Raw genomic sequence first — 24,071 nt, 5'->3', positions numbered from 1 at the left:
GGGGGGCTGGCTGGGCTCCCCTTGCCAGCTAGAGGAACTGGCTTCTGGTTCCAAGACAGACCCAGCCTCCTGTCTCCATCACCAGACACCAGAGCAGTTGCGGATGATCCTGCCCAGCCCCCTGTACCATTGCCTGGGTTCTGTGGGAGGCACAATGATGTGTCTGATGTACGGTGCCACCCTCATCCTGGCCTCTCCCGTCTTCAATGGCAAAAAGGCACTGGAGGCCATCAGCAGAGAGAGGTGGGCACTGGTGAACAGGCTACTTGTAGGCTGATAAAACCCTCTTGTTCCTCACTCCTGGGCCCTGACACCTTTCCGAGCTGCCTCCTCCCGCCAGCCAGGAGACTAGGGATGGGGACAGTGGAGGACCCCCAGGAGAGGACCAGTTCCTGCCTCAGGAGTGTCTCCTGCCTGTTCCCTTTGCTGCAGTTTCATGGCGGGGTGGGTGAGAAGAGGGAGTTCCCTTCCACTTCCAAGCCTAATTTCGAGACCTCCTCCTATACAGAGGCTCCTTCCTGTATGGTACCCCCACGATGTTCGTGGACATTCTGAACCAGCCAGACTTCTCCAGTTATGACATCTCGACCATGCGTGGAGGTGGGGTGGGGCCAAGGGCAGCCAGGCGTGGGGAGGGGGCTGCTTCCCCTACAGGAATGGCCTGGGTGAGTTAGCTCCCAGTCTTTTACTTAGGGGGCAGGAAGGACACTGTAAAAATGTGGGTGGGAGGGAGGGAGATCCCCAGTGTCCCGGGACACCAGCCCAGGGCCAGCTGCCAGGTGTAGGAAAGGCTTGGGGTCAGGGGAGAAAAGGGAAGGTTCCTCCCTCGAATGAGCTGTAGGTGAAAGGACTCCACTGGGCCTGGAGAAGTGGGGAGCTGTGTCAGCCCCTCTCTCTGTGATTCAGGTGTCATTGCTGGGTCCCCTGCACCTCCAGAGTTGATCCGAGCCATCATCAACAAGATAAATATGAAGGACCTGGTGGTGAGTGGTGACCGGGGCCCGGGCTGTGGGCAGGCCAGGCCTGGGATGACAACAGATTGACAGACATGGGGAGGAGCCCAGGCCAGATGTTCAAAGGCGACCCTTGCAGCCAGCCCTCCCTCCAGAAAGCAGATGTGATAAAAGATAGTCTGACCTCATCAGCACCTGGTGGGTGAAGGAAATAGGTGGCAGGGGACTAAATATCATACATACATACATTTATATTTATAGAAATCTCAGGAAGAAATTGCAGCATGGGAAGATGGCAGCAAAGCACCGATGTCCTGCTAGAATGTCCTGGCAGGTGGGGGCTGGCAGAGTTGGGGCATGGGCTTTAAAACCCTTTCTGGAAGCAAGGGGTGGGGCAAGGATCTGATGATTGTTGCCACGTGGCAAGGAAAGAGGAACAGAGGAAGGATGATCCTGGAAGGGTGGCCATCCTGATGACCAACCCGTTGTGGCTCTGATTGACTTGGGGGGGGGGTCTCAGCAACAGCTTCTCTGAGAGGAGCTGGAGGGTGGGGAAGGCATGATGGCTGGGGAGGGGCTCAGCCTTCCTTCTCCCCAGGACACTGCTGGGTGGAGCTGGGTTGGTAGTGGAGTGCCTGAGGCCCCCTGCCAGGACGTGTCTAGGTGTGGGCAGCTCTGTGCATCAGCAGAGGCTGTGGGGAGAAGGTAGGGGTGGAAGTGGGAAGGTCAGTAGTCTCTCCGGTGGAAGGCAGTGGCCAGTCACCAGGACTGGCTGAGTCAGAACCTGCAAGGAGGCAAGGATCGATGTCAGTACTCCAGCAACCCAGATAATGCTTGGAGAAAATGATGGAAGTCCTGGGCAGGAGCTTTTCCTCCCTTTGAAAGGGGCCCCAGTCCTCCCCTCCTCTCTCTGTAAAAATGGAGGGTCTGCCTGCCCCTCCAGTGGGAGGGGGTACCCTGGAAGATACCAACTCACTTGCTGGAATCACCAAAGAGGGATATAGGGGACGTGTTTACCCAGCCCCCACCTGTTTAATGGCGGCCAGCTTTCTTGGACCTCTTGGTAGGGAACTTGCAGCTGCGGAAGGCGTCTGTGTCACGGATGTGTTGGCCCTTGAACTTGGCAGGTGAGGCACAGGTGGCATCTGGGCGGGAGGCCTTGGCTTCTAGCCACCTGGAGAGACAGAAACTTGCTGGGTCTGGGGAAGAAGGTGGGAGTGCTGAGGGGAAGGGCAGTGAACTATGGGACCAGGATTGACTTGGCCACAGGATAGTCTGAAGCTGTCATCTTCATTTTACAGATAGGGAAACTGAGGCTCCCAGGGTCCCATGCCTATTAGGTGGCAGATCTAGGATGCATGTCCAACATGTCTTAGTGCAGGGCTAATGTGTCTCTATCACATGAGGGTGGGCTCTGGGAGTGACACGGGGGTGTTCTTACCGCCGAAGACCCCGGAGCTGGCAGGTACACTTCCAGGGGTTGTTGGTAAGGGTGAGGGTCTCCAGGCTGTCGAAAGGGAAGTTGGAAGGCAGGTGGTTCAGGCGGTTGTTCTCCAAATGGGCGTGTTTCAGTGTGGTTACACCCAGGAAGGCACCATCTGAGAACTGGGGAGCAAGGTGGTCATGAGCGAATGAGTGAGCACCCGAGCGCCAGAGGGGCAGCGTCCTTCCCTGAACCTGAGCCATAGCGCTTTGAGGAGTTTCCCGGTTTTCAAAGCAGTGTGACCAAGTGGTCTCAGATGATCCAATCTACACAACCCTCTTTGAGACAGGTGGTGTTATTTTCTTTTCTTTTCTTTTTTTTTGAGACAGAGTCTTGCTGTGTTGCCCAGGCTGGAGTGCACTGGCACGATCTCGGCTTACTACAACCTCCACCTCCCGGGTTCACACCATTCTCCTGCCTCAGCCTCCCGAGTAGCTGGGACTACAGGCTCCCACCACCACACCCGGCTAATTTTTTGTATTTTCAATAGAGACGTGGTTTCACCGTGTTAGCCAGGATGGTCTCGATCTCCTGACCTCGTGATCTGCCTGCCTCGGCCTCCCAAAGTGCTGGGATTACAGGCGCGAGCCACCGCACCCGGCCAGGTTGTGTTATTTTCAATATGCAAATGGAGAAACGGAAAAAGTGCTGTCCTTTGCCCTGGGTCACAGCAGTGGGTAAACAGTAGCCACAGGACCACACCCAGCTCCTCTTCCCCTGGCACCACAATCCCTGCACAAACACTGGGACTGTGGAGCTGCCAGAGTTTGGCCCCAGCAACCCAAACTGGTACATGGTGAACTTGGTCTGTGCTTAGTGGAGTGGGCAGTGGGCCCAGGCTCCCCACAGTCCCAGGGTCCCAGGACTTCCCCCAGCTCTGTCCTCACTGCTCCCCCACTGCCAGCCAGACGCTATTTGTGAAGCCACCTTGGTGGAGCCTTTGGCCAGGTTGGACGGCTCCAGAGGAAATGTTCTATTGGTGCCCACACCTTTGCCCAGGCGCCACAATTCCTGTCTGGCCTCCCCTGCCCCAAACCACCCCGATTCGCCGCTCTGCTGCCCACTGAAAGACCACTCTGGCACTGGTGGGCCACAGGGGACTCCAACTTCAGCTGGGGAGAGGCAGGGCTGAAGAAGGGCAGGCTTGAGCAGGCTCCATCCACCCAAACAAAGGTTGGCTGCTGCCCAAGTGAGATTCTGCCCACATCTCCACACCCGCACCCTCTCCTGTGGCCCACATTAAGGTATGAAGGTCTCCAGTAACCAGACTCTCCTCTACCTTGTTGGTCCCCACCCACACCTCCTGGCTGAAGGCCCTGTACCAGGGTGATTTTTCCAGTCCCAGAGAAGGGATTCTGCTCGGATCCAATATAGCCCCAGCTGGCCAGACTCTGGGCACCCCAGGGGAGAAAGGAATGAGTGAGGAAGCAGACAGGAGACGAGTCTAGTGACGGGGGAGGGCAAAGGGCAGTCAGCAGTCTGGAGACAGTGAGGCATGCCAGTCTTCCCTATGGAGAGACACTTGGGGTCTTGTGCCAAGGATTGACAATAGTGGTCTTGCCTTTGCCCCTTCACGGAGCCCATGGGCATGATGCTTGCAGCCTGGGGGAGCCCTTGGTCCCATGCCTACTGAGCTGCAATGGACTTGAGAATGCAATGAATTGTGTCTGTGTGAATTGGGCAGGGCCATCCACCGGGGCCTCTGTGGGGCATGGAGAATGTCTTCCTCAGGCATTTGCTTCCCCTCACTCCCCAGTCCCCCACTGCCCCTTAGCACGCATGCACAGCCCCCACCAGGAACAGGGTCTCTTTGTGGGCCTGATCTGCCCAGCTCCTCTAGAAGGCTCCTCAATAAACAAACCTTCCTTTATGGGGTGGTAGGTTTACTGGAGACGGGAAAACAGCAGAGGGGGGCTGGAAGGCCCAACAGGAAGAGGTGGCTGCTGCCCGCAGTGGGGGGTTTGGGAGCACTGGAGATGGCCCTAGGGGGCCATTTGTGGGGCCAGGGCAGCCCCACTCCTTTTATATGTAAGAATCCTAGGAGGGCAGTGGCCGAGACTGGCAGCCGACAGGGATTAGGGTAGGGATGTGACAAGGTGAGGAAGGGAGGTGGCAGAGCTGTTCACCTTGGAGATAGCCAGAGGGACAGGGAACCTGGGGACAGGGGTTGGTGCCAGCTGTGGCTCTGGCTCCTGGGGCCTCCAGGAAGGGAAGAAGGAACCAGGGCAGAGCCTGCAGCCAGGAGCTCACCTTCTCCAGGTTAGTGTTGTCCAGCCAGAGGGTTTCCAGGTATCTGCCAAAGGACTGGAAGGCATTGTCCGGGATGCTTTTCAGGGGGTTGTGGGACAGCTTCAGCTCCTCCACCACCCGTAGCTTGCTCAGGGCAGCCGAGGGGTAGCTGGACAGCTGGTTCCTGTCCACGTGGAATTTGGCGAGGTTCTCCACGTCGTCCAGGGCCCCGGGCTGCAGGGAGCTCAGCGCGTTTTCCGACAGGTAGAGCCAGCGCAGGTCCTTGGCTCCCTGGAAGGCGCCTGCGCGCAGCTCACGGATTTTGTTGTTGTTGAGCTGCAAGATGAAGAGGTTGACCAGCGGGGAGAGCAACCCCCGGGGCAGCTCGGTGACCTTGTTGTGGTCCAGGTAGAGGTAGGTCAGCTCGGTCAGGTCGTCGAAGGCACCTGCGCGCAGCACGCGGATGTCGTTATGGGACAGGTACAAGTAGATAAGCTGCTTGAGGCCGCGGAAGGCACCGGCGGCCACCTCGCGAATCTGGCAGTGCTGCAGGTGCAGCGACACGAGGTTCGGCATGGCCCGAAACGAGTTGGCAGCCAGCACCGGGAAGTTGTTGCGCTGTAGGTTGAGCAGCTTTGTCTTCTCTGATACCTTGGGGATCTTCTGCAGCCCCACCTTGTCGCAAATGACGTGCTGCAGGTCGCCGTGGCAGTGGCAGTTCTGGGGGCAGGCGGCCAGCGCCGGCAGCAGACCAGCCAGGAGGCCGAGGCTGAGCAAGAGCATTGGGCTGGCCATGGCCAGGACTCCTGGGGCCGGGGCTGGGGGCAGCAGCGGCGGCGGGGCGCGGGCAGCGGCGAGTCCTGGGCGCTCGGGTCTGCCGCCCTCTTTATACGGTGGCCCTGACCGCAGCCGGCAGCCGAGCCAGCTCCTACGTGGAGCATCGAGGCCACTGGGCTTAACTCGCTCGCGCCCAGAGATGCGCCCCCGCCCTCCACGGGGAAGGGGGCGGGGCCCTTCCCCCAGCCGGCGACCGTGCATAGGGGAGTGGGACCGTGGCCCCCCGAGCCCCGGCTCTAGCCCCCTGCTCTCCTGTGCTGCTCCTCTGCCTACCGCCTTTCCCGGGGCTTTTCTGGGAAGGGGGAATGGTTATGTCTGGAGCCCCGAGTTTACATCGTAGAGAGGGAGGCGTTCCCTGAACTTATTTGTTTGCTCAAGTTTGAGCCTCCACGCTGCACCATCCACACACGCTCGGCCGGGTGCCCTGGATGCGAGGCGGTAGGAAGCGGGACCGGACAGCCGGACGCGTCTCCCCGCGGTGGGCCAGCTGGCGGCGCTTTAATGGGGTGCTTGTGCAGCGCCGGCCGAGAGTGAGAGCCGCCCTGGCGTGGGGCTCCCACTTCGGACGCGCCGAAGTTGGCCCTGGGGAGACCCGAGCTCTTTCCCCACCCTGGGGCGCGCCCCCACCCCTCTCTCCCAACCCTGCTTGCGCCCCCATCCCCTTTTTCCACAGCTGAAGGCTGAGCAAAAAAGTGGGAAGTCGGGGAGGGTGGCCAACGGGAATGGCAAACACACCTGGAAACCACAGGCCACAAGCACAGTCTCACTATCCTCCCTCCTTCATCGCCCCGAAATATCCCCATCCCTCATCCCCAACCCTAGTGGTCAGGACCCGCCCCGAGGGGTCTCAGGGTGGCGGCTGAGTGGCGCCGAGGTGTACTTGGCAGAGGCCACATTCGGGCAGTGGCCCCAGGACTGTGAGGACGGGTGTGGGAGGGGCGGGGCAGGTCGAAGGACCAGCCCTGGACGGCTCTGGCTGCCAGACCGTAAGTTCTGTGGGCAGTCCCGCCCCAGCCCGCCAGATTTCTCTGTACCCACTTGCCAGCCACGATGTCCGGATTCCTGTGGAAAGGGGAGGGTGAACAGGCAGGGTCACAGCTCCGGCCTTAGGGTGAGCTCCAAGCTGCCTGGCACAGGATATTGTCTGTGAAGGGTGGAGGGAGAAACCAAACCCCACATTGAACCAAACCCCAGTCGTGTCAGAGCCAGAGCAGCTGATAGGGGGAAGCTTGGTGCAGGGAGGAGGATGGATGAGATCTGGTGTCCATTAATTAAAAGGGACCTAGGACATGGGGTAGCTAGCCTCTCTCCCCTTACCCAGTACCCTCGTGTTGGGGCCTGATTTCCAGCGACTGCTCTTTTCCCAAACCTCTCTGCCCCTTGCCTCTAGGATAGGGGGGTCATACTTGGCCTAGACTATTCCTTGATGGTATTTAGGCTTCTCCAAGGCTGGCTTCTGGTTTTTCTGTTGCTCAGGCTTTCCAACCACTGGAAATGGGGGAGGTGGGGGGGGGTGCCACTGGTTTTTAAAATCACTGCTTACGTTGTTTTTTATTTTGATGGAAATAAATTCACGGGAAACTCTCCAGAGCTTGGGGGACGCCTGCCCCAAGGCCAGGCACTTGTTCAGGGTTTGCAGAATGGGGAGGGGGGTGGGTTGTGTTTGTGCCACTCCTAGCTGGGCCAAGGCAGGCTGGCTTTCTCATCAAGTATATGGGGCCTTTGGCTTGGAAGCGAGGGGCAGGGGGTGTGGCCTGAAATCAGGAAGGTGGGGTTAAGGCAGCCAGGGGATTGGGGAGAGAAGGGTGGAGTGATGGTAATACCGGAGCCACAGGCACAGACAGGTGGCTGCTCCAAGGAAACGGGGCACTGAGAGAGCTCCAGCTGGAAGAGAATGGTGTCCCTGCTCTCAAGTTTTCTTCAGATCTGGGGCCCTGCAGAGATCTAGCCTGCTCACTCCCAGCATCTCTGCCTCCTGACCCCAGGCCCCTACCAATGAGGTCTCTGTTTCCACCATTCAGCTGCCCTCCACTTTCCCTTTTCTTTTATGAATTCCTTCCCATTTCCCCAGATAGCTCACCCGATCCCTCTGCATGCGCTGAGCCCTCTTCAGGCACCCTTTCTGGACCCTCTAGGTTGCTTATGGAACCACAGAGAACAGTCCCGTCACATTCGCGAACTTCCCTGAGGACACTGTGGAGCAGAAGGCAGAAAGCGTGGGCAGAATTATGCCTCACACGGAGGTGAGCCCCTGACCAAGACTCCGAAGCCCCACCTCCCATCACCCAACTGGGGTGCACCCAGCTGGGACATCTGTTGCTTTTAGTGAGAGAGCCAAATGGCTCACTCAGGATGCCTAGAGCTCCCCAGCAGCAGCGGTGTGCTAGGCCTGGCCTGGAGCGTTCTCTGTGGGCTAAGCATGAAAGGGGGAAAGCTGGAACGGTGGCTGTGAGCCGCTGCCAGCTGAACTTCTCCGCAGCCTCCCTTCCTGTCTGAGGTGTGTTTTTGCCAAGCCCACTGTCTGTTTCAGGGCAGCCAGGGTAGCCTCAAAGAGAAGCCAGAGCACAGAGAGTTTTCCTACATAGCTTCTTTTCCTCCAGTGGTCCCCGCCTCTCGCTTTAGCAGAGTTTCTCTTCTTGCTTGGCATAAACACTTCATTTCTCAAGCAGCCTATCCCTTTAGGGGGGTCCCTTTGCCCCTCAAAGGTTGCCCCAGAGTGCATCTCAATCTTAAACCCCAGCCATGCCTCCTTTCCTGCTCTAACACTGGGGCTGTGTCAGCTGGCTCCTGATTTCCCCTGCACCCTTCTGCTCCCACCCCTGGGGGATTGCTGCCCCTGTGCATAAGTAGCTGCTTCTGCTGGTGCTGACCACTATCCTGGTGTGAATATGCCCTGCCCTCCCGCCAGAGCAGCCCTGTACCCAGGGTTTGAGTAGGGATGTGAGCTCCCTCCCGTGTGTCCTACAGCTGCACTGCCATTCTCACTAGGATGCTCACCTGGAAGGGAAACAGGGGCAGACATCACTTACCCCGTTTCACAGATGCAGACACTGAGGCACATGGAGGTTCAGCTTTCCTTGGCACAGTGGCCATGGCTCTTTGCTCTACCGGACTTTCAGACTCTGCCTCTCCTATTCACATGGTGTTGCCATGCCTTACCCTCTTTGGCTTATTTGCTGTTTAATGGGAAGTAAGAGGAGACTCCCTTCTCCTCTCCACAGTTTATAATTCTTCAGCTGGCTCTGCAGTCCACAGACCTCTTTCTTTGCAGCAGCTGCCTGCCTGCTCTGTTTCCTCAGCACTCCCAGCTTGGGCCTCAGCTCTTCTTTCATGCCCAGCTCAGGTCTCTGACTGGCTTTGGGTCGACTCTAGCCTTTGTCTCCCTTCTCTGGATGGGGATAGGCAGAGCCAGGGGGCCTCATTCCAGGTGCTTGAGTTGGGGGGTTGAGAGCAGGCAAAGCTCTCTCCATTTCCGAGGACCACCTATGCTGAAGCAAGAGGACAGGAAGCCCCAACCTGAGGCTGTCCTGTCCCAGGCCCGGATCATGAACATGGAGGCGGGGATGCTGGCAGAGCTGAACACGCCCGGGGAGCTGTGCATCCGAGGGTACTGCGTCATGCTGGGCTACTGGGGCGAGCCTCAGAAGACGGGGGAAGCAGTGGATCAGGACAAGTGGTATCGGACAGGGTGAGAAGGCAGGGCGGGGTGGAGGCTCTGGCTGCTGAGGGGAGGCTGGAGGTCTTGAGGCTGAGCCGGGAACATTAACCTGGCACCGTGAGGATGTGGGTATCAAGATGACCCCTCACATGCTGGAGACTTAATTTCCAAAATGTATATGGTGGGGATGATCATACATAGCACAGAAGAAATCAACTGGGTCATCATCCTACACCAGCAGCTGCAAAAGCTGAGTCCAGATTCAGTCACTCATACTCATTTGTTAGCTCAGCAAATTCTTATTAGAATTCCTTATGTGCTAGCACTGTTCTCACCGCTGGAGGTCCAGAGGAAAGTAAGATGAGAAGGATCCTTTTTTTGGAGGAAGACAGATGATGCCTGACATTGATAAATAACACCAAGAAAATAGGCTAGGCACAGTGGCTCACACCTGTAATCCCAGCACTTTGGGAGGCTGAGGCGGGTGGATCACATCAGGTCAGAAATTCGAGACTAGCCTGGCCAACACAGCGAAACCCCACCTATACTAAAAATACAAAAATTAGCCAGGCATGGTGGCGCGTGCCTGTAGTCCCAGCTACTCAGGAGGCTGATGCAGGAGAATCGCTTTAACCTGGGAGGTGGAGGTTGCAGTGAACTGAGAACGTGCCACTGCACTCCAGCCTGCACGACAGAGCAAGACTCCATCTCAAAAACAAACAAACAAACAAAAAACACCAAGAAAATAAAATAGGGTTATAGGAGAAAGAGTGGCTGTGGTGGGGAGGGGAGCTTCCCTTAGATTGAGTGGACAGAGAAGATGTCAGGAGACATTTGAGTTGAGACCCGGAAAGAAGCCAGCTGTGAAAAGCATATGTATAGATATGTTGAGAGAGAGAAAGAGAAAGAGAGAGAATATGTTATAGGTATTGGTTTGTATTTGTCTGCCTCCCTTCCCCTTACTAGACTATTAATTCCAGAGACTGTGTCTTGTTCCTGCTATGTCTCCCAGAGTCTAGAGCAGTGGAAGACACACAGTAGGTGGTCAATAAATGTTTCATGAGTGAGCAAGCAAGTGAGTGAACAAGGCAGAGGTGACAGGTCGCCCCTGGGCTTTCCTTACAGAGATATCGCCACAATGAACGAACAGGGCTTCTGCAAGATCGTGGGCCGCTCTAAGGATATGATCATCCGGGGTGGTGAGAACATCTACCCCGCAGAGCTCGAGGACTTCTTTCACACGCACCCGAAGGTGCAGGAAGTGCAGGTGAGGCACCCGGCTCAGGTGAGCCCCCAGAAACAGGAAACACACATGAAACAGGTGATGTCTGATACTTTTCCCTGGCCCTGGAAGGTCGTGGGAGTGAAGGACGATCGGATGGGGGAAGAGATTTGTGCCTGCATTCGGCTGAAGGACGGGGAGGAGACCACGGCGGAGGAGATGAAAGCTTTCTGCAAAGGGAAGGTGGGAGCCTCCGCCCAACCAAGCTGATGCTGCTCGGTTCTTTGTTCGCCCACTCCTCTGCCAACCGGCCTGGGGTGGGGGCTGCTCTGCCCTCGACGAAGCTGACTCCCGGCCAAGCCAGCCCCGGTCCCCTTCCCATACCCCTGTGAGCTTGCCCAGCCTCACGCCTTACCTCCCTCCCTCTGGTCTGCAGATCTCTCACTTCAAGATTCCGAGGTACATCGTGTTCGTCACAAACTACCCCCTCACCACTTCAGGAAAGGTGTGTAAGGTGAAGGAGACTGGGGAGGGCAGCCTGGGCTCTGGGGTCCCATGGGGCCCCACCTCTGTTTGCTTCAGCAATGGGTGTGGAGAGGCTGGCAGTAGGGTGACCAAGTCACCTAATCCTGGTTTGCCTGGGGACTTTCCCTGTTTTGGCACTAAAAGCCTGAGAAACCCCTTATTCTTGGGCATACCAAGACAGTTGGTCACCCTAACTCCTTTTTCTTTCCTCTAGATCCAGAAATTCAAACTTCGAGAGCAGATGGAACGACATCTAAATCTGTGAATAAAGAGGGAGGAAGGGTCTGCCCAGGCCCTCCTCCTGTCCATCCTCCGTACTCCCCTTGTCTGTCCTTGTGATTTGGCATAAAGAGCTTCTGTTTTCTTTGGCCTCTTGCTGGTGGGCTCTCTTGGCAGCTCCTATGGGATGGAGAAGGGAAGACACTGAGGGAAACTAGCACTTTCAGACCTCCTATTCCTTGTCATTGAGAGTGCAGAGCACCTTGATGTGGATTATCTACTTAATTTAACCCTCACCCTTGGTATCCCTTTGAGATACCAACCCATTTTTGTTGTTGTTTTTTGAGACGGAGTCACCCAGGCAGGAGTGTAGTGGTGCAATCTCAGCTCACGCAACCTCTGCCTCCCAGATTCAAGTGATTCTCCTGCCTCACCCTCCCACGTAGCTCGGATTACAGGTACCCACCACTACCCCCACTAATTTTTGTATTTTCAGTAGAGGCGAGGTTTCACCATGTTGGCCAGGCTGGTCCTCAAACTCCTGACCTCAAGCAATCTGCCTGCCTCAGCCTCCCAAAGTGCTGGGATTACAGGCATGAGCCACTGTGCCTGGCCCCAATTTTTTATTTTTAATATACTCTAATTTAATTCTTTTTCACATTGTTGCCAGATTAGTCTAGCAAGAAGTATTCTTTTATATATATATAACGGCTTGATTGAGATATAATTCACATACTATCCAGTTCACTCACCCCTCCCCCGTTTTTTAGAGACAGGATCTCATTCTGTCACCCGTGCTGGAGTGCAGTGACATGATCATAGCTCACTGCAGCCTCAAACTCCTTGGTTCAAGCAGTCCTCCCACCTCAGCCTCCTGAGTAGCTGGGACTGTAGGAATGTGCCACCATGTCTAACTAATTTTTAAACATCTTTTTGTAGAGACAGGATCTTGTTATTTTGCCCAGGCTGGTCTAGAACTCCTGGGCTCAAGCAATCCTCCTACCTCAGTCTCTCAAAGTGCTGGGACAATCCACCATTTAAAGTATAGAATTCAGTGGTCTTTAGTATATTCACAAATGTGTATAACTATCACCACAGTCAATTTTAAACATTGTCATCACCTAAGAAAGAAACCCCATACTCTTTAACTATTATCTCCCATCCCCAGCCCCCTTCCTCACCAACCAGCCTCATTTTTATTTTTTATTTGTTTTGATTGGTGAACCTGGGGCATCCCTAGTAGGCAGGGCCAGATAAAGCAGGTTGTACCTTGACCTAAGAAATAAAAACAGCTGAGTTCCAAAAGGCACATAGGTTCCCAGCTCACAGGAATGGAAACTTGCCTCCTGCCTGTCCCCTTACCTCCCAGCATGCCTGCCCCCTTACCTCCCAGTGTGCCTGCCCCCTTACCTCCCAGCGTGCCTGCCCCCGTACCTCCCAGCGTGCCTGCCCCCTTACCTCCCAGCATGCCTGCCCAAAGCAGCAGCAGCCTCCTCTTAACTTTTTCAGAAATGAACATAGGTTTAAGGTACTTTCGGTACCAGTCTCTAGGCTAGGTATTTTCACATTATTTTGTCTCCAAATCTTCCCAACAATCCTATCAAGTAGCCATTGGTCCCACTTCACAAATGACCCAACAGAAACTCAGGGAGGTTCAGTATCTTGCTCAAGGTCGCACCGCTGGATCAGAACCCAGCTGTCTGTTAAGCAGGTTCACTGCACACTGGTTACCAACTTGTCAAAGTCCAGTGAGGTGAACACCCACAAGTTACATAACGCTGAGTCCAGTGAGGTAAACACAAGGGACATGCAGTGTGTTTATTACCTATAGGTAGGCAGTAAGGGACAACAGAAGGCTGGGATTTATTTGGAGCTGGACCCCTAAGGCTCAGGAAAACTGCTGAGGCAGATGGGGGATGGACTGTCATCTGCGCATGCCCGACTTTTTTTTTTGTTGGTTTGTTTGTTTGTTTTGAGATGGAGTCTCGCTCTTTTACCGAGGCTGGAGTGCAGTGGTGTGAACACCGGGATTCAAGCAATTTTCCTGCCTCAGCCTCCCTAATAGCTGGGATTACAGGCGTGCACTACCATGTCCAGCTATTTTTTTATTTTATTTTTTTTTTAGTAGAGACAAGAGTTTCGCCATGTTGGCCAGGCTAGTCTTGAACTTCTGACCTCAGGTGATCCACCCGCCTCGGCCTCCCAAAGTGTTGCAATAACAGGTGTGTGCCAACACGCCCAGCCAGCCAGACTTGTACTGAAGTGAGGGACCCCAGAAACCAGCCTGCCCTGTTTTTTGTTTGTTTGTTTGATACAGAGTCTCACTCTGTCTCCCAGGCTGGAGTGCAGTGGCACGATCTGGGCTCACTGCAACTTCAGCCTCCCAGGTTCAAGCAATTCTCTGGCCTCAGCCTCCCGGGCAGCTGGGACTACAGGTGCACACCACCACGCCCGGCTAGTTTTTTGTATTTTTAGTAGACATGGGGTTTCACTGTGTTAGCCAGGGTGGTCTCAATCTCCTGACATTGTGATCTGCCCTCATTGGACTCCCAAAGTGCTGGTATTACAGGAGTGAGCCACCTCGCCCGGCTTCCGCCCTGGGTTTTATACCCTGAGGCCATGTGACATGTTGGGCTGAAGTGCTGAAGGACATCCTTTTTCTAGGGGGACTGGAACAGGGCATGGCTGTGCTGGCCAGACCTTCCTTCCCTCAGGATGCTGCATTCTCTGCACACTCTACAGTTTTATTTATTTATTTATTGAGACAGAGTCTTGCTTCGTCACCCAGGCTGGAGTGCAGTGGCATTGTCTCAGCTCACTGCAACCTCTGCCTCCCAGGTTCGAGGGATTCTCCCTGCTCAGCCTCCTGTGTAGCTGGGATTACAGGTGGCCACCACCACGCCTGGATAATTTTTGTATTTTTGGTAGAGACGGGGTTTCAGCATGTTGGGTAGGCTGGTCTTGAACTTGTGATCTCAAGTGATCTGCCCGCCTCGGCCTCCCAAAGTGCTGAGATTACAGGCATCTACAGTTATTCTCGAGAACTACAAGCAAGAAAGGAGGGGAGAACCAGGTCAGTTCAAGGCCACTGGGAGAACTGTCCTGCACCGCCTGCCTCTGAAGCCCATGATGTTTCTGCTTTGTGGGACAGTTCTTCAGGTGCCTGCTTCCCCAGGCGTTCCCCTGTGCTGTCTCTCCTGCACATACCATCTGACTGTCCTCCCAGCACGTACACCTCCAGATGCTTGGGTTGACCTGACCCAAAACAGTCTACTCTCCCGGCCAAGCCAATTGCCCCTGGGATTTTCTGCTCCTCCAAGATCCAGCGCATAGCCCTGGTGGTGGCTCATGCCAGTACAATCCTTGGTTACTCCGGATACTGAGGCAGCAGGATCGCTTGAGGCCAAGGAGTTCAAGACCTCCCCTCTCCCAAATATTTTTTAATGAAATTAAAAGCAAGATCCAGCCCAAGTGCCTCTTCTCCCCTACTGACTCCCACACTCTTGTAACAGATGACCTCACAGCACTGGGCGCACGGCTCTGGTGTCCAGCAGGCAAGGAATTAATTAAGCCTTGCCTGTCCTGGCCGGTTGGCTTACCTGTCAGAAGGCAACCTGGCTTTGCGCACCTAGATGTCCCCAGCGCCCAGTTCTGAGCCAGGCACGTCAAATGTCAAGGAATTGACTGAACTAAGAGCTCCTGGATGGGTCCGGGAACTCGTCCGGGCACACGGTGCCAAAAGGCAGGCAGTCCGCTCGGCGGACTGGGGAAAGAACCGACAGGCGGCCGCGGTGAGCGCCCGGGCGCCGACAGGTGGCGCCGCAGCCCCGGGCCCGGGCCCTCTCGGCGCGCGGTCACGCAGCCCCTCTTCCTTCCGCCGGCTCCGGACTCACAGTGAGCCCTGCGCGCGTCTCTTACTCGGGTCTGTGCCCCGCGCCACGCTGGGCGCCATGGCGCTCCCCGGAGCCCGGGCCCGCGGCTGGGCGGCAGCAGCCAGAGCGGCCCAGAGGCGCCGCCGCGTGGAGGGCGCAGGAGGGTCCCCGAGTCCTGAGCCTGCGGGCCGGCGCGCGGCGCTTTACGTACACGTGAGTAAGGGCGGGGGCGGAGCCCGCAGTGTGTGGCCGCATTGGTGGCCGTGACCGTGGCGGTCGAAAACCCAGGTGGCGGCTTGTCACTCTATGAACCCGCCTGCCGTGTTTCCGTGCCCCCGTACGAGGTCTGGGATGGGACCCGGTGCCTTGGCAGGGAAATGACTTGGTACAGAAACCTGAAGTCTCTGCTTCTCACCAGCTCGGTGACTGACCAAATGGTTCAGATTTCACAACAGTTTTCCTCTTAGCAAGACAAATTTTTTTAAGAGCCGTGTTCTGATTCGGTAGCTGGGAAAATGGCCCGTAGGAAAATTGTATGCAAATTCTTTGATCCCAGAAAGAGCTTGGATTGAGTTCCTTCCTGACGTCTGCTGGTTGGAAGAGGCAGCGTAACAAAGGAGTGAGCCTCAGTTTTCTCACATTGAAGTGGATATAATAACCCCAGTGCGACTGCCTTGGGGAGTTGTGTGGCCTAGATGTCCTAGCTACTGTGGAAGGACCTCGGGATGGGGGTGGGGATGGGGTTGGGGATGTGTGCGACTAAACCCTGGAAGTGGCCAGGGCAGCTCTCACCGTGCACCTGCACCCACTGCCCCCAGTGGCCTTACTGCGAGAAGCGCTGCAGTTACTGTAACTTCAACAAGTACATCCCTCGCGGCGTAGAGGAGGCTGCCATGCAGAAGTGTCTGGTGACCGAAGCGCAGACGCTGCTGCGGCTCAGCGGGGTGCAACGGTGGGTAGTGGGGGCTGTAGGCAGCGTTTTGGGAATTATTTGGAGGAGTAGTGGGGGATAGGTGCAGGCATCCCCGAGGGCTCCCCCAGGTCTCATTTCTCCATCCTCTTTCCCCAGGGTGGAGTCTGTGTTCTTTGGTGGGGGGACTCCCAGTCTAGCCAGTCCCCACACGGTGGCTGCTGTCCTGGAAGCTGTGGCACAGACAGCCCACCTGCCTGCAGACTCGGAAGTCACATTGGAGGCTAATCCCACTTCAACTCCAGGCTCCAGACTGGCAGAGTTTGGGGCAGCAGGGGTCAACAGGTTGTCCATAGGCCTCCAGGTAACCCATGGCACCCAGCCCATCCCAGTGCACCCTGCCCTTCAGTGCTATCTCCTCTTTGGTCACATTCATTCATTGGACAGACATTGATTGAGCACATTCTGGGTGCCAGGGACACAATAGGGCCTAGTGTGACACTTTTGTAACTCCTTAATTGTCTGCTGCTGTCATAGAGCACAAACTTCATGAGAAAGGATCAGGTGTGGCTTTTCTATTTCAAGCACCCACCATAGTGCCTGGCACATTGTAGGTGGTCAAAAAGGATTTGCTACGTGACTGGAGACATGGGGGATGCAGACATGTAGCCAGATTATTGCAGCATGGTAAATGCCACCTGTAAAGGGAGTCTCTATAAAAGGCTTCCGGAGTACAACCTGAAGGGAGGTCACTCTGATGAAATTACTGAAACTTTTCTGGAGGAGATGATGTTTGAATGAAGAGGAGTTCACCAGGTGAGGGAGTGTGGGGGAAACGACACAGGACATGGAAGAGCCTGGCATGTTTTGGGGGAGCTGTGAGTCATTCCTTGTGACTGGAGAGGCTGGAGACAAGGCTGCAAGGTAAAGTCCAAAACCTTTGATGTCTACTAAGGAGTCTGGGTTTTGTCCTAGTAATGATAGGTAGCCATTGAAGGTTTTTAAGTAGGGAGAAACCTTAGTCCTCTCAGGTTGAGCTCTGATATTTCCATAGGACTTCTGGGTTGTGGGCTTTGTTCTGATGGGATATACTGAGAGAAACACATCACTTCTAAGATATTCTTACCCCAAAGTGCATATCTTGAATCTAATTGTGAGGAAACATCAGGAAACCCTGAATTAAGAGACTTTTACAAAATTATTGTGGTAAAAACAGACAGCATGAGATCTACCCTCTTAACAGATTTTTAAATGTACAGCACTGTTAACTATAAGCAATGTTATACAGCCAATCTCTAGAAATTATTCATTTTAAATAATTCATTTAAATAATAATTATAATAATCATACATGATGTATTTAAATTCATTAAATTATGCATTTTAAACAACTGGCCTGTATTCTTCAAAAATGTCAATGTCATGAGAGACAAAGGCTGAGAATCTAAAGGAGACAAAAGAGACAGCTGAATACAATGTGTGGCCCCTGACTGGGGAGGAAGGAGGAAATTACTACAGTAGATGTTATTGGGACCATTAGCCAAATTTGAATATGACAGTGTATTATGTAATGGTGTTGTGTCAATGTTGCATTCCCTGAACTCTGTAATTGGATTGCGGTTATGTAAGAGAGTGTCCTTGTTCTTTAGGAAATACACACCTAAGTATTTAGAGGTTAGGGAGTATAATATCTATAACTGCTATTCAATATAGTGGCCACTAGCCACAGACTACTGAGCATTTGAAATGTGGTAAGTTAAGTTTAATTCGCTTAAATTTAAATAACCACATGTGGCTACTACCTTTCATATTGGACAATACAGATACTGAACATTTCCACCATTGCAGAAAGTTCTTTTGGACAGTGCTGGTTTATAACTTAACTATGATTCAGCATAATCACATGTATGTATGTTTAGAAAGAAATCTGGACAAATGGTGAATCTAGATGAAGGTTTTTTTTTTTTTTTTGTGATGTCCTTTCAACTTTTCTATAGGCTAGAATTATTTAAAAATGAAAAGTAAAGTAAATAAAGACTGTTAATTTTGGAGTCGGACGGTCCTAAATTCCAGGTCGAACTTTGCAACTACATGGCCTTGGGCAAGTTGCTTAACACCTCTGAACCACAGTTTTCTCATCTGTAAAGTAGAACTAATATTGGAGGGTTACAAAGGAGGTTACAAAGATTAAATTAGACACTACATAAAGGTGCTTCGCACACAGCAACCCTTCTGTGAAGGGCAGCTCTTGGTGCCAGCCTTCCAGCTCCTGCCTTCCAGCTGCCTGCCACATGCTGTGTTCTCCCTGTTTCTGTGTCTACAATGGGGTGGAGCGTTCTTTTCTCTCTCTGAGCTTACACCCACCCTCTTTTCCCAGTCCCTAGATAACACTGAGCTCCGGCTGCTGGGACGGACGCACTCGGCCTGCGATGCTCTGCGGACGCTGGCAGAGGCCCGGCGCCTCTTTCCCGGGCGCGTGTCTGTGGACCTCATGCTGGGGCTGCCGGCCCAGCAGGTGGGGCCGTGGCTTGGGCAGCTACAGGAACTGCTGCACCACTGTGACGACCACCTCTCCCTCTACCAGCTGTCCCTGGAGCGGGGCACCGCACTCTTCGCCCAGGTGCAGCAGGGTGTCCTTCCAGCCCCTGACCCGGAGCTCGCAGCTGAGATGTACCAGAGGGGCCGGGCTGTCCTTCGGGAGGCTGGCTTCCGCCAGTATGAGGTGTCCAACTTTGCCCGGAATGTAAGTTCTGGGGCTGGTGGCTGGAGGTGGAGGATGAGCAGACTGCAGTGTGACCGGGGCATTGTGACCTTCTAAAGAGAAGGATCCTGACTGGGTGCTCTCAGGCCTGAGATGGTGGGACATTCTAACCTGGGGCCCCTTACCTAAGCAGAAACTAGACCCACCCTCTTCACTCTGCACTATTTCCTCCCTCCCCGCAGGGGGCGCTCAGTACCCACAATTGGACTTACTGGCAGTGTGGTCAGTACCTTGGCATTGGGCCTGGTGAGTCCTGTGAACTACAGAAAGAATGACTCAGGAGAGGAGTGTCGTGGCTGTGTGATCTTGGGCCACATTAACCTCTCCAAGCCTCTATTTTCTCATATGTAAAATGTGGCAAAAAAATAATACCTCCCTATAGAACTGTTGAGCATGAATTATAAGGGGCTTAATGTCGCACCTTGCACTGCGGTTCTCAGCCTTTAGTGTGTGTGAGAATCTCTTGGAGGGCTTGTTAAAACCCAGGCTGCTGGGCCCCACCTCCAGAATTTCCAACTGGACAGGGCTGGAGGAGAGCCTAAGAATTTATATGTCTTGGCATTTTGGGATAGATGATTTAAAAAGAAAAAAGAGAAAAGGGCCTGGTGTCTCGTGCCTCTAATCCGAGCTACTTGGGAAGCTGAGGTGGGAAGATCACTTGACCCCAGGGGTCCAAGACCAGCCTGGGCAGCATAGTGAGATACCATCTCAAAAAAAAAAATAAAAAGAATTTACATTTCCAGTGTGTTAGAGGCAGTTGCTCTAGGGAGCACATGATTTAAATCTGGTAGGCACATAGTATTAACAGCCATTAATGTGGGGATGGTTGTTGATGTTGTCAGGGGCCCATGGGCGATTTATGCCCCAGGGGGCTGGAAGCCACACCCGGGAGGCTCGCATCCAGACACTGGAGCCTGACAACTGGATGAAGGAGGTGATGATGTTCGGCCATGGCACCCGGAAGCGTGTCCCCCTGGGCAGGCTGGAGCTGTGAGCATCCAAGGGCACAGGGCTCTCCCCCAGGGTCCCCACACCCCAGGACCACCTCTATTTGTACATCTTTTATTTCCTGCCTTGCCCTGGCCCCTGCCCTGCCACATACTGTATGGTCCCTGTTAACCTCTAAATGCATCCCAGTGAGGAATTTGGAGAATGGGAGGCCCACAGGCCTCCTCTCTAAGACTCCTTGATGATTTTTCTTTGAGGCTGGAGGAAGTTTTGGCCCTGGGTTTACGCACTGATGTGGGGATCACTCACCAGGTAAGGAGTTGGGATTCTTGCACACAACTCCCTCCTAAGTCTTGCAGAATCAGTGCCCCCTCCCTTCCACCCCCCGACACACATACACCTCCAATTTCTGTGAGATTGGCAGCTAGAAGTGGGGCCCGGGTCCAGCTGAGGCCTGATGAGCAGAAGCAGTGAGCAGTGGCGCATAGCTAAGAACCCGAGACCAGGGCTGCAGAGACCCAAGTTCCAGCCCACATTTTACTGCAACCTTGGACACAAATCCTTTCACCTCTCTCAGCCTCAATTTTCTGAGCTCTTTGAAGCAATAGATAGATAAAAGGTTTCCACTTGTTTTTAAGGAGCACTGAAACCTCTCATAGGAAGCACAGTAGATAATGATCAAGCAAACCCAGAGCTTCTCTGGATAAAGTCAGAGCCATAAAGCCCTGGCTGGAGCTGGCTGAGAGGGGAGGGAAGAGAGGAGGAATAGAGGAAGGCCTGGCCTGGCTGGAAGCTGGGTTCCAGCCTCAGTAGAATAGGAGTGAAGGTGCCCTCCTCCCTGCTGGCCCATTGGCCTGGTTCTGGTTTCATGCATGTCAGCTGCTGAGATCTCCATGCTGGGCTGGACCCTCCCCTACCTCTCTCCACACCCCAACTACGTGGCCCAGAGTAGCCAGGCCAGCTCCCCCACCTCTGACCCTCTGGCTTCCCCAGCACTGGCAGCAGTTTGAGCCCCAGCTGACCCTGTGTGATGTGTTTGGAGCGAACAAGGAGGTGCAGGAGCTGCTGGAGCAGGGCCTACTGCAGCTGGATCACAGGTGTGTTGGGGGGTGCCAGGCAGAGGGGGCTGAGGCATCTCAGGGAGCCCTGACTACAGCTCTCCACAGACCCAGGAGAAGTGAGAAAGACTGACTGGTAAGGAGGGGCCTGCGGGTGCTGGGGGCTTGGCCCTGCTGGGGGATGGCTTGAAATTGGTAAGATGAAGTAGTCACCTTCAGGCCTCTTGGTTTTCCAGGGGTCTTCGCTGTTCCTGGGAGGGTCTGGCTGTGCTGGACTCTCTCTTGCTGACCCTCCTGCCTCAGCTCCAAGAGGCCTGGCAGCAGAGAACCCCCTCCCCTGTGCCAGGAGGATGACCAAATGTTCCTGTGTTCCAGGGTAACTCCAGGTGGGTTTTGAGAGCTGGGTCGGTACTTCAGACATCTCTTCTCCATTGTCAGGTGCCGTCTCTGCTCTATGTGGTCATTGCCCCCTGACATCCCCAGGGGAATGGCAGCAGTGAGGTAGATGGGAGGATATTTCTGGTCGGGGAACTGGCATCCCATTCAGCATCTCAGGACTCACAGGCCAGCATGTGTTCCATGGCTAGGAATTGCTTACCACCCACATCAGCTTCTGTTTACCTTTTTGGCATTAAATAATGACAGTGTTTGGAAATCTTTCTACAGGAAATTACCTCCCCAAGAGAAGCCTTCCTTACTTTGGAGTAAGGTCCTACGACAGCTGGATGAGTCAGGAAAACCATGTCCCCTCTAGGTATTATTAATATAAGCAGGAAGGGATCTACTATAGGAAGGAAGTATTTATAAAACCACTGAAAGGGATAGAGAAGTGAAAATTGGAGAAAGCCAGTAGCAACTGTCAGAAATCAGCAACGTGCAGGAGGCACAGAAAACTCCTGCTGATGGTCTTAGCTTCCAGCTGCACAAAAGCAGATGATGTACAGGAAAATGCTCAGAAGATGCTCCAAAACTCATGCCTACTGTCTGCTACTGCTGGAAAAGGAATCATGGTTTCTAGAAGTGCCTCTCATTAGTGGACTTTAAAGCAAATCCTGGCTGGCAGGAAATTCTGAGGAATATAGTTCTTAGGCTTCCAGCCTCTACTATGCAGGAGAGAACACAGAAGGACTGATGTATGTTGGTGGATCCATGGATGTGTCCAGCACAGTGGCCTGCTGGACTCTGAGAACTGGAAAAGATCAGAGCAAGCCTTGCCTCTTATCTTCGGGAAACCAGAATAAGTTTGGGGTGGTAGGAGCCACACAGACTCTCCTGAGTCCCCTAACCCACTTCCTTCCCCCTGTGCCTTTCCTTTGAGAGTGAAGGTGGGTGGAGTTGCCCAGAGAAAGGGGAGAGAATTCGGGAAAGACCCAAAGTGTTTGTAATTCTCCTTTGTCCTTTTACCTACAGAAATGGTCACATGGTTCTATTCAATAGCCTAATAAACACATCTGGAGCCTGCCTTGACTGTGGTCCTCTCCTTTGTCTGAGCTCTTTCCTAGAGTGTGGAATACTGATTTCGGGACTAGAAGCTTACCCTAGGGCTGAGATTCCTTTCCCCACTCACTACATTTTATTTTGAAGGATTTCAGACCTACAGAAAAGATGAAAGAATAGTTCAATGGAGGCTATATATCCTTTGTCTATTATGTATCCGTAAAGTCTGGAAATAGGCAAATATTCATAATGCCATCAAGAACATCTTCAATCTATTGAAAAATATGGTAGGCCAGACGGGGTGGCTCATGCCTATAATCCCAGCACTTTGGGAGGCCAAGACGGGGAGAATCACTTGAGCCCAAGAGTTTGAGACCAGCCTAGGCAACATAGCAAGACTGTCTCCAAAAAATAAAATGTTTCCAGACTTCGTGGTCACCCTATAGATTCATCAATTGTTAATTTTTGGCCACACTTACTTCATCTTTAGATAAATATGTGTGTATAATTTTTTTTTTCTGAATAATTTAAAAGTTGTAGACATCAGGCCAGGCACAGTGACTCACGCCTGTAATCCCAGCACTTTGTGAGGCCGAGGCAGGTGGATCATAAGAGGTCAAGAGTTCAAGACCTGCCTAGCCAACATGGCAAAACCCCTTGTCTACCCCCCCGTCCCCCAAAAATACAAAAATTAGCCGGGCATGGTGGCACGCACCTGTAGTCCCAGCTACTTGAGAGGCTGAGGCAGGAGAATCGCTTGAACCTGGGAGGCGGAGGTTGCAGTGAGCTGAGATTGTGCCACTGCATTCCAGCCTGTGACAGTGAGACTCCGTCTTAAAATAAATAAATAAATTCATTAACAACATACAATCATAGACAATTTTAGCCTTTCTCCATTAAAAAAGAGCTTTTCAGTTTTTAAAGGGCGATACTTTTTTTTTTTTTTTTTTTTTTTTTTGAGACAGGGCCTCACTGTCGCTGAAGCTGGAATGCCATGACCACAGCTCACTGTAGTTGTGACCTTTCGGGTTCAAGCGATCCTCCCACCTCAGCCTCCTAAGTAGCTGAGACTACAGGTGTGCACCACTATGCCTGGCCAATTGTTAAGTTTTTGTAGAGATAGGGTCTCCCTATGTTTCCCAGGCTGGTCTCAAACTCCTGAGCTCAAGTGATCCTCCCACCTTGGCCTCCCAAAGTGCTGGGATACAGATGTGAGTCATTGTGCCTGGTGAAGGGGTGATACTCTTAACCTGGAAGTTGTATCTTATATGTGTGAGACAGAGGGAGTGGGGAGGGGCATTTTCCTGGGAAGAGGCTCCATAAGTTTCATACCTTATGTCATAGGGTACCATGATGCCAGAAGTAATCCAGTACCACTGCCAAATGAGGCATGCTAAGCTCAGCCTCTAGCTGAGTGACTAAGAATGGGGCCTCCCCACCTCTCAGGTAAGCACGTGCGCTTCCCATGTGCCCAGTGGGTGTGAATATCAGTCCTTCCTTGACCCTGTGGTAACTTGGTAAGTGTTACTACCTCTCCTTTATTCATGAAATATTAAGCAAGCACAAATGGTGTGCCAGGGACTGCACTGGGCATGCAGGGGGGAACAAGACCTGTCCTGGCCCTCAAGGCACTCATTGCCATGTTGACAGATGTGTAAAGAGATTAATTCCAGGCTTGTCAGTCAAGGTGTGCAGGCAGGTCGTGGGAGCCAGGAGCATGTTTAGTTCAGAGGGACTAGGAGCAGGACAGGAGAATACCCTTTTCTTACCACCTCCATTGGCCCTGCTGTCCTGGAAAGCCTGGCCCTGGGGCAGCCTGTGGGGTGACCTGTACTGCTCAGGGAGCTGCTTCCTGAGACTTCGCCTGATCTTGACATTCAAGAAGCCAGCACGGGGCTGAGGCAGGTGCACCATCAGATAACCTGGGACCACTCAGGTTTCTCCCAGCTGCCAGGGCTCG

The 24,071-nt window shown here is 53.5% G+C and overlaps 3 protein-coding genes and 2 long non-coding RNA genes across 22 annotated transcripts in view; 3 read left to right on the top strand and 2 right to left on the bottom strand.

Annotated features, from left to right (window-relative positions):
* Positions 1-11,224, top strand: part of ACSF2 (acyl-CoA synthetase family member 2) — a 47,983-nt gene extending 36,759 nt beyond the window's left edge. Inside the window, exons 8-16 of the mRNA XM_045376026.3 lie at positions 86-243; positions 509-600; positions 907-983; positions 7,638-7,745; positions 9,039-9,190; positions 10,286-10,427; positions 10,515-10,625; positions 10,819-10,887; positions 11,122-11,224. Of these exons, the coding sequence (XP_045231961.2) occupies positions 86-243; positions 509-600; positions 907-983; positions 7,638-7,745; positions 9,039-9,190; positions 10,286-10,427; positions 10,515-10,625; positions 10,819-10,887; positions 11,122-11,172 (960 nt within the window). The 3' untranslated portion in view covers positions 11,173-11,224. The remainder of the gene's footprint in view (positions 1-85; positions 244-508; positions 601-906; positions 984-7,637; positions 7,746-9,038; positions 9,191-10,285; positions 10,428-10,514; positions 10,626-10,818; positions 10,888-11,121) is intronic.
* On the bottom strand, positions 1,187-5,527 carry CHAD (chondroadherin). The gene is made up of 4 exons (XM_015438249.4): positions 4,687-5,527; positions 2,395-2,558; positions 1,982-2,127; positions 1,187-1,737 (listed from the first exon to the last, which is right to left on the bottom strand). The coding sequence occupies exons 1-3, from the start codon at positions 5,458-5,460 to the stop codon at positions 1,986-1,988; spliced, it is 1,080 nt and encodes a 359-aa protein (XP_015293735.1). The 5' UTR covers positions 5,461-5,527; the 3' UTR covers positions 1,187-1,737; positions 1,982-1,985.
* Positions 1,214-3,081, top strand: LOC141408800 (uncharacterized). The gene is made up of 3 exons (XR_012425687.1): positions 1,214-1,287; positions 2,021-2,080; positions 2,766-3,081. It is a non-coding gene; the product is annotated as an uncharacterized lncRNA (long non-coding RNA).
* Positions 9,324-15,175, bottom strand: LOC141408799 (uncharacterized). Of its 2 annotated transcripts, XR_012425686.1 has the most exons (3): positions 14,726-15,175; positions 10,798-11,306; positions 9,324-10,021 (listed from the first exon to the last, which is right to left on the bottom strand). It is a non-coding gene; the product is annotated as an uncharacterized lncRNA (long non-coding RNA). The 2 variants fall into 2 exon arrangements; XR_012425685.1 differs by lacking the exons at positions 9,324-10,021; positions 10,798-11,306 and adding an exon at positions 13,864-14,170.
* RSAD1 (radical S-adenosyl methionine domain containing 1) lies at positions 15,047-22,136 on the top strand. Of its 17 annotated transcripts, none has more exons than XR_012425674.1 (10): positions 15,047-15,211; positions 15,817-15,950; positions 16,068-16,272; positions 18,285-18,650; positions 18,851-18,914; positions 19,511-19,658; positions 19,874-19,928; positions 20,610-20,810; positions 20,911-21,060; positions 21,341-22,136. XR_012425674.1 is itself a non-coding variant. In XM_005583672.4 (10 exons), the coding sequence occupies exons 1-9, from the start codon at positions 15,077-15,079 to the stop codon at positions 21,026-21,028; spliced, it is 1,329 nt and encodes a 442-aa protein (XP_005583729.2). In that variant the 5' UTR covers positions 15,047-15,076; the 3' UTR covers positions 21,029-21,060; positions 21,341-22,136. The 17 variants fall into 17 exon arrangements, 6 of the variants coding, with proteins under 6 accessions (XP_005583729.2, XP_073875454.1, XP_073875451.1 ...); XR_012425684.1 differs by having other exon boundaries at positions 16,068-16,832; XM_005583672.4 differs by having other exon boundaries at positions 20,610-20,713.
* Positions 22,137-24,071: the final 1,935 nt, after the last annotated feature.

The sequence above is a fragment of the Macaca fascicularis genome, chromosome 16 (genome assembly GCF_037993035.2).
Source record: "Macaca fascicularis isolate 582-1 chromosome 16, T2T-MFA8v1.1".
In the NCBI taxonomy this organism is placed as follows: Eukaryota; Metazoa; Chordata; class Mammalia; order Primates; family Cercopithecidae; genus Macaca; species Macaca fascicularis.
This window is presented reverse-complemented; position numbering and strand designations above follow the sequence as displayed.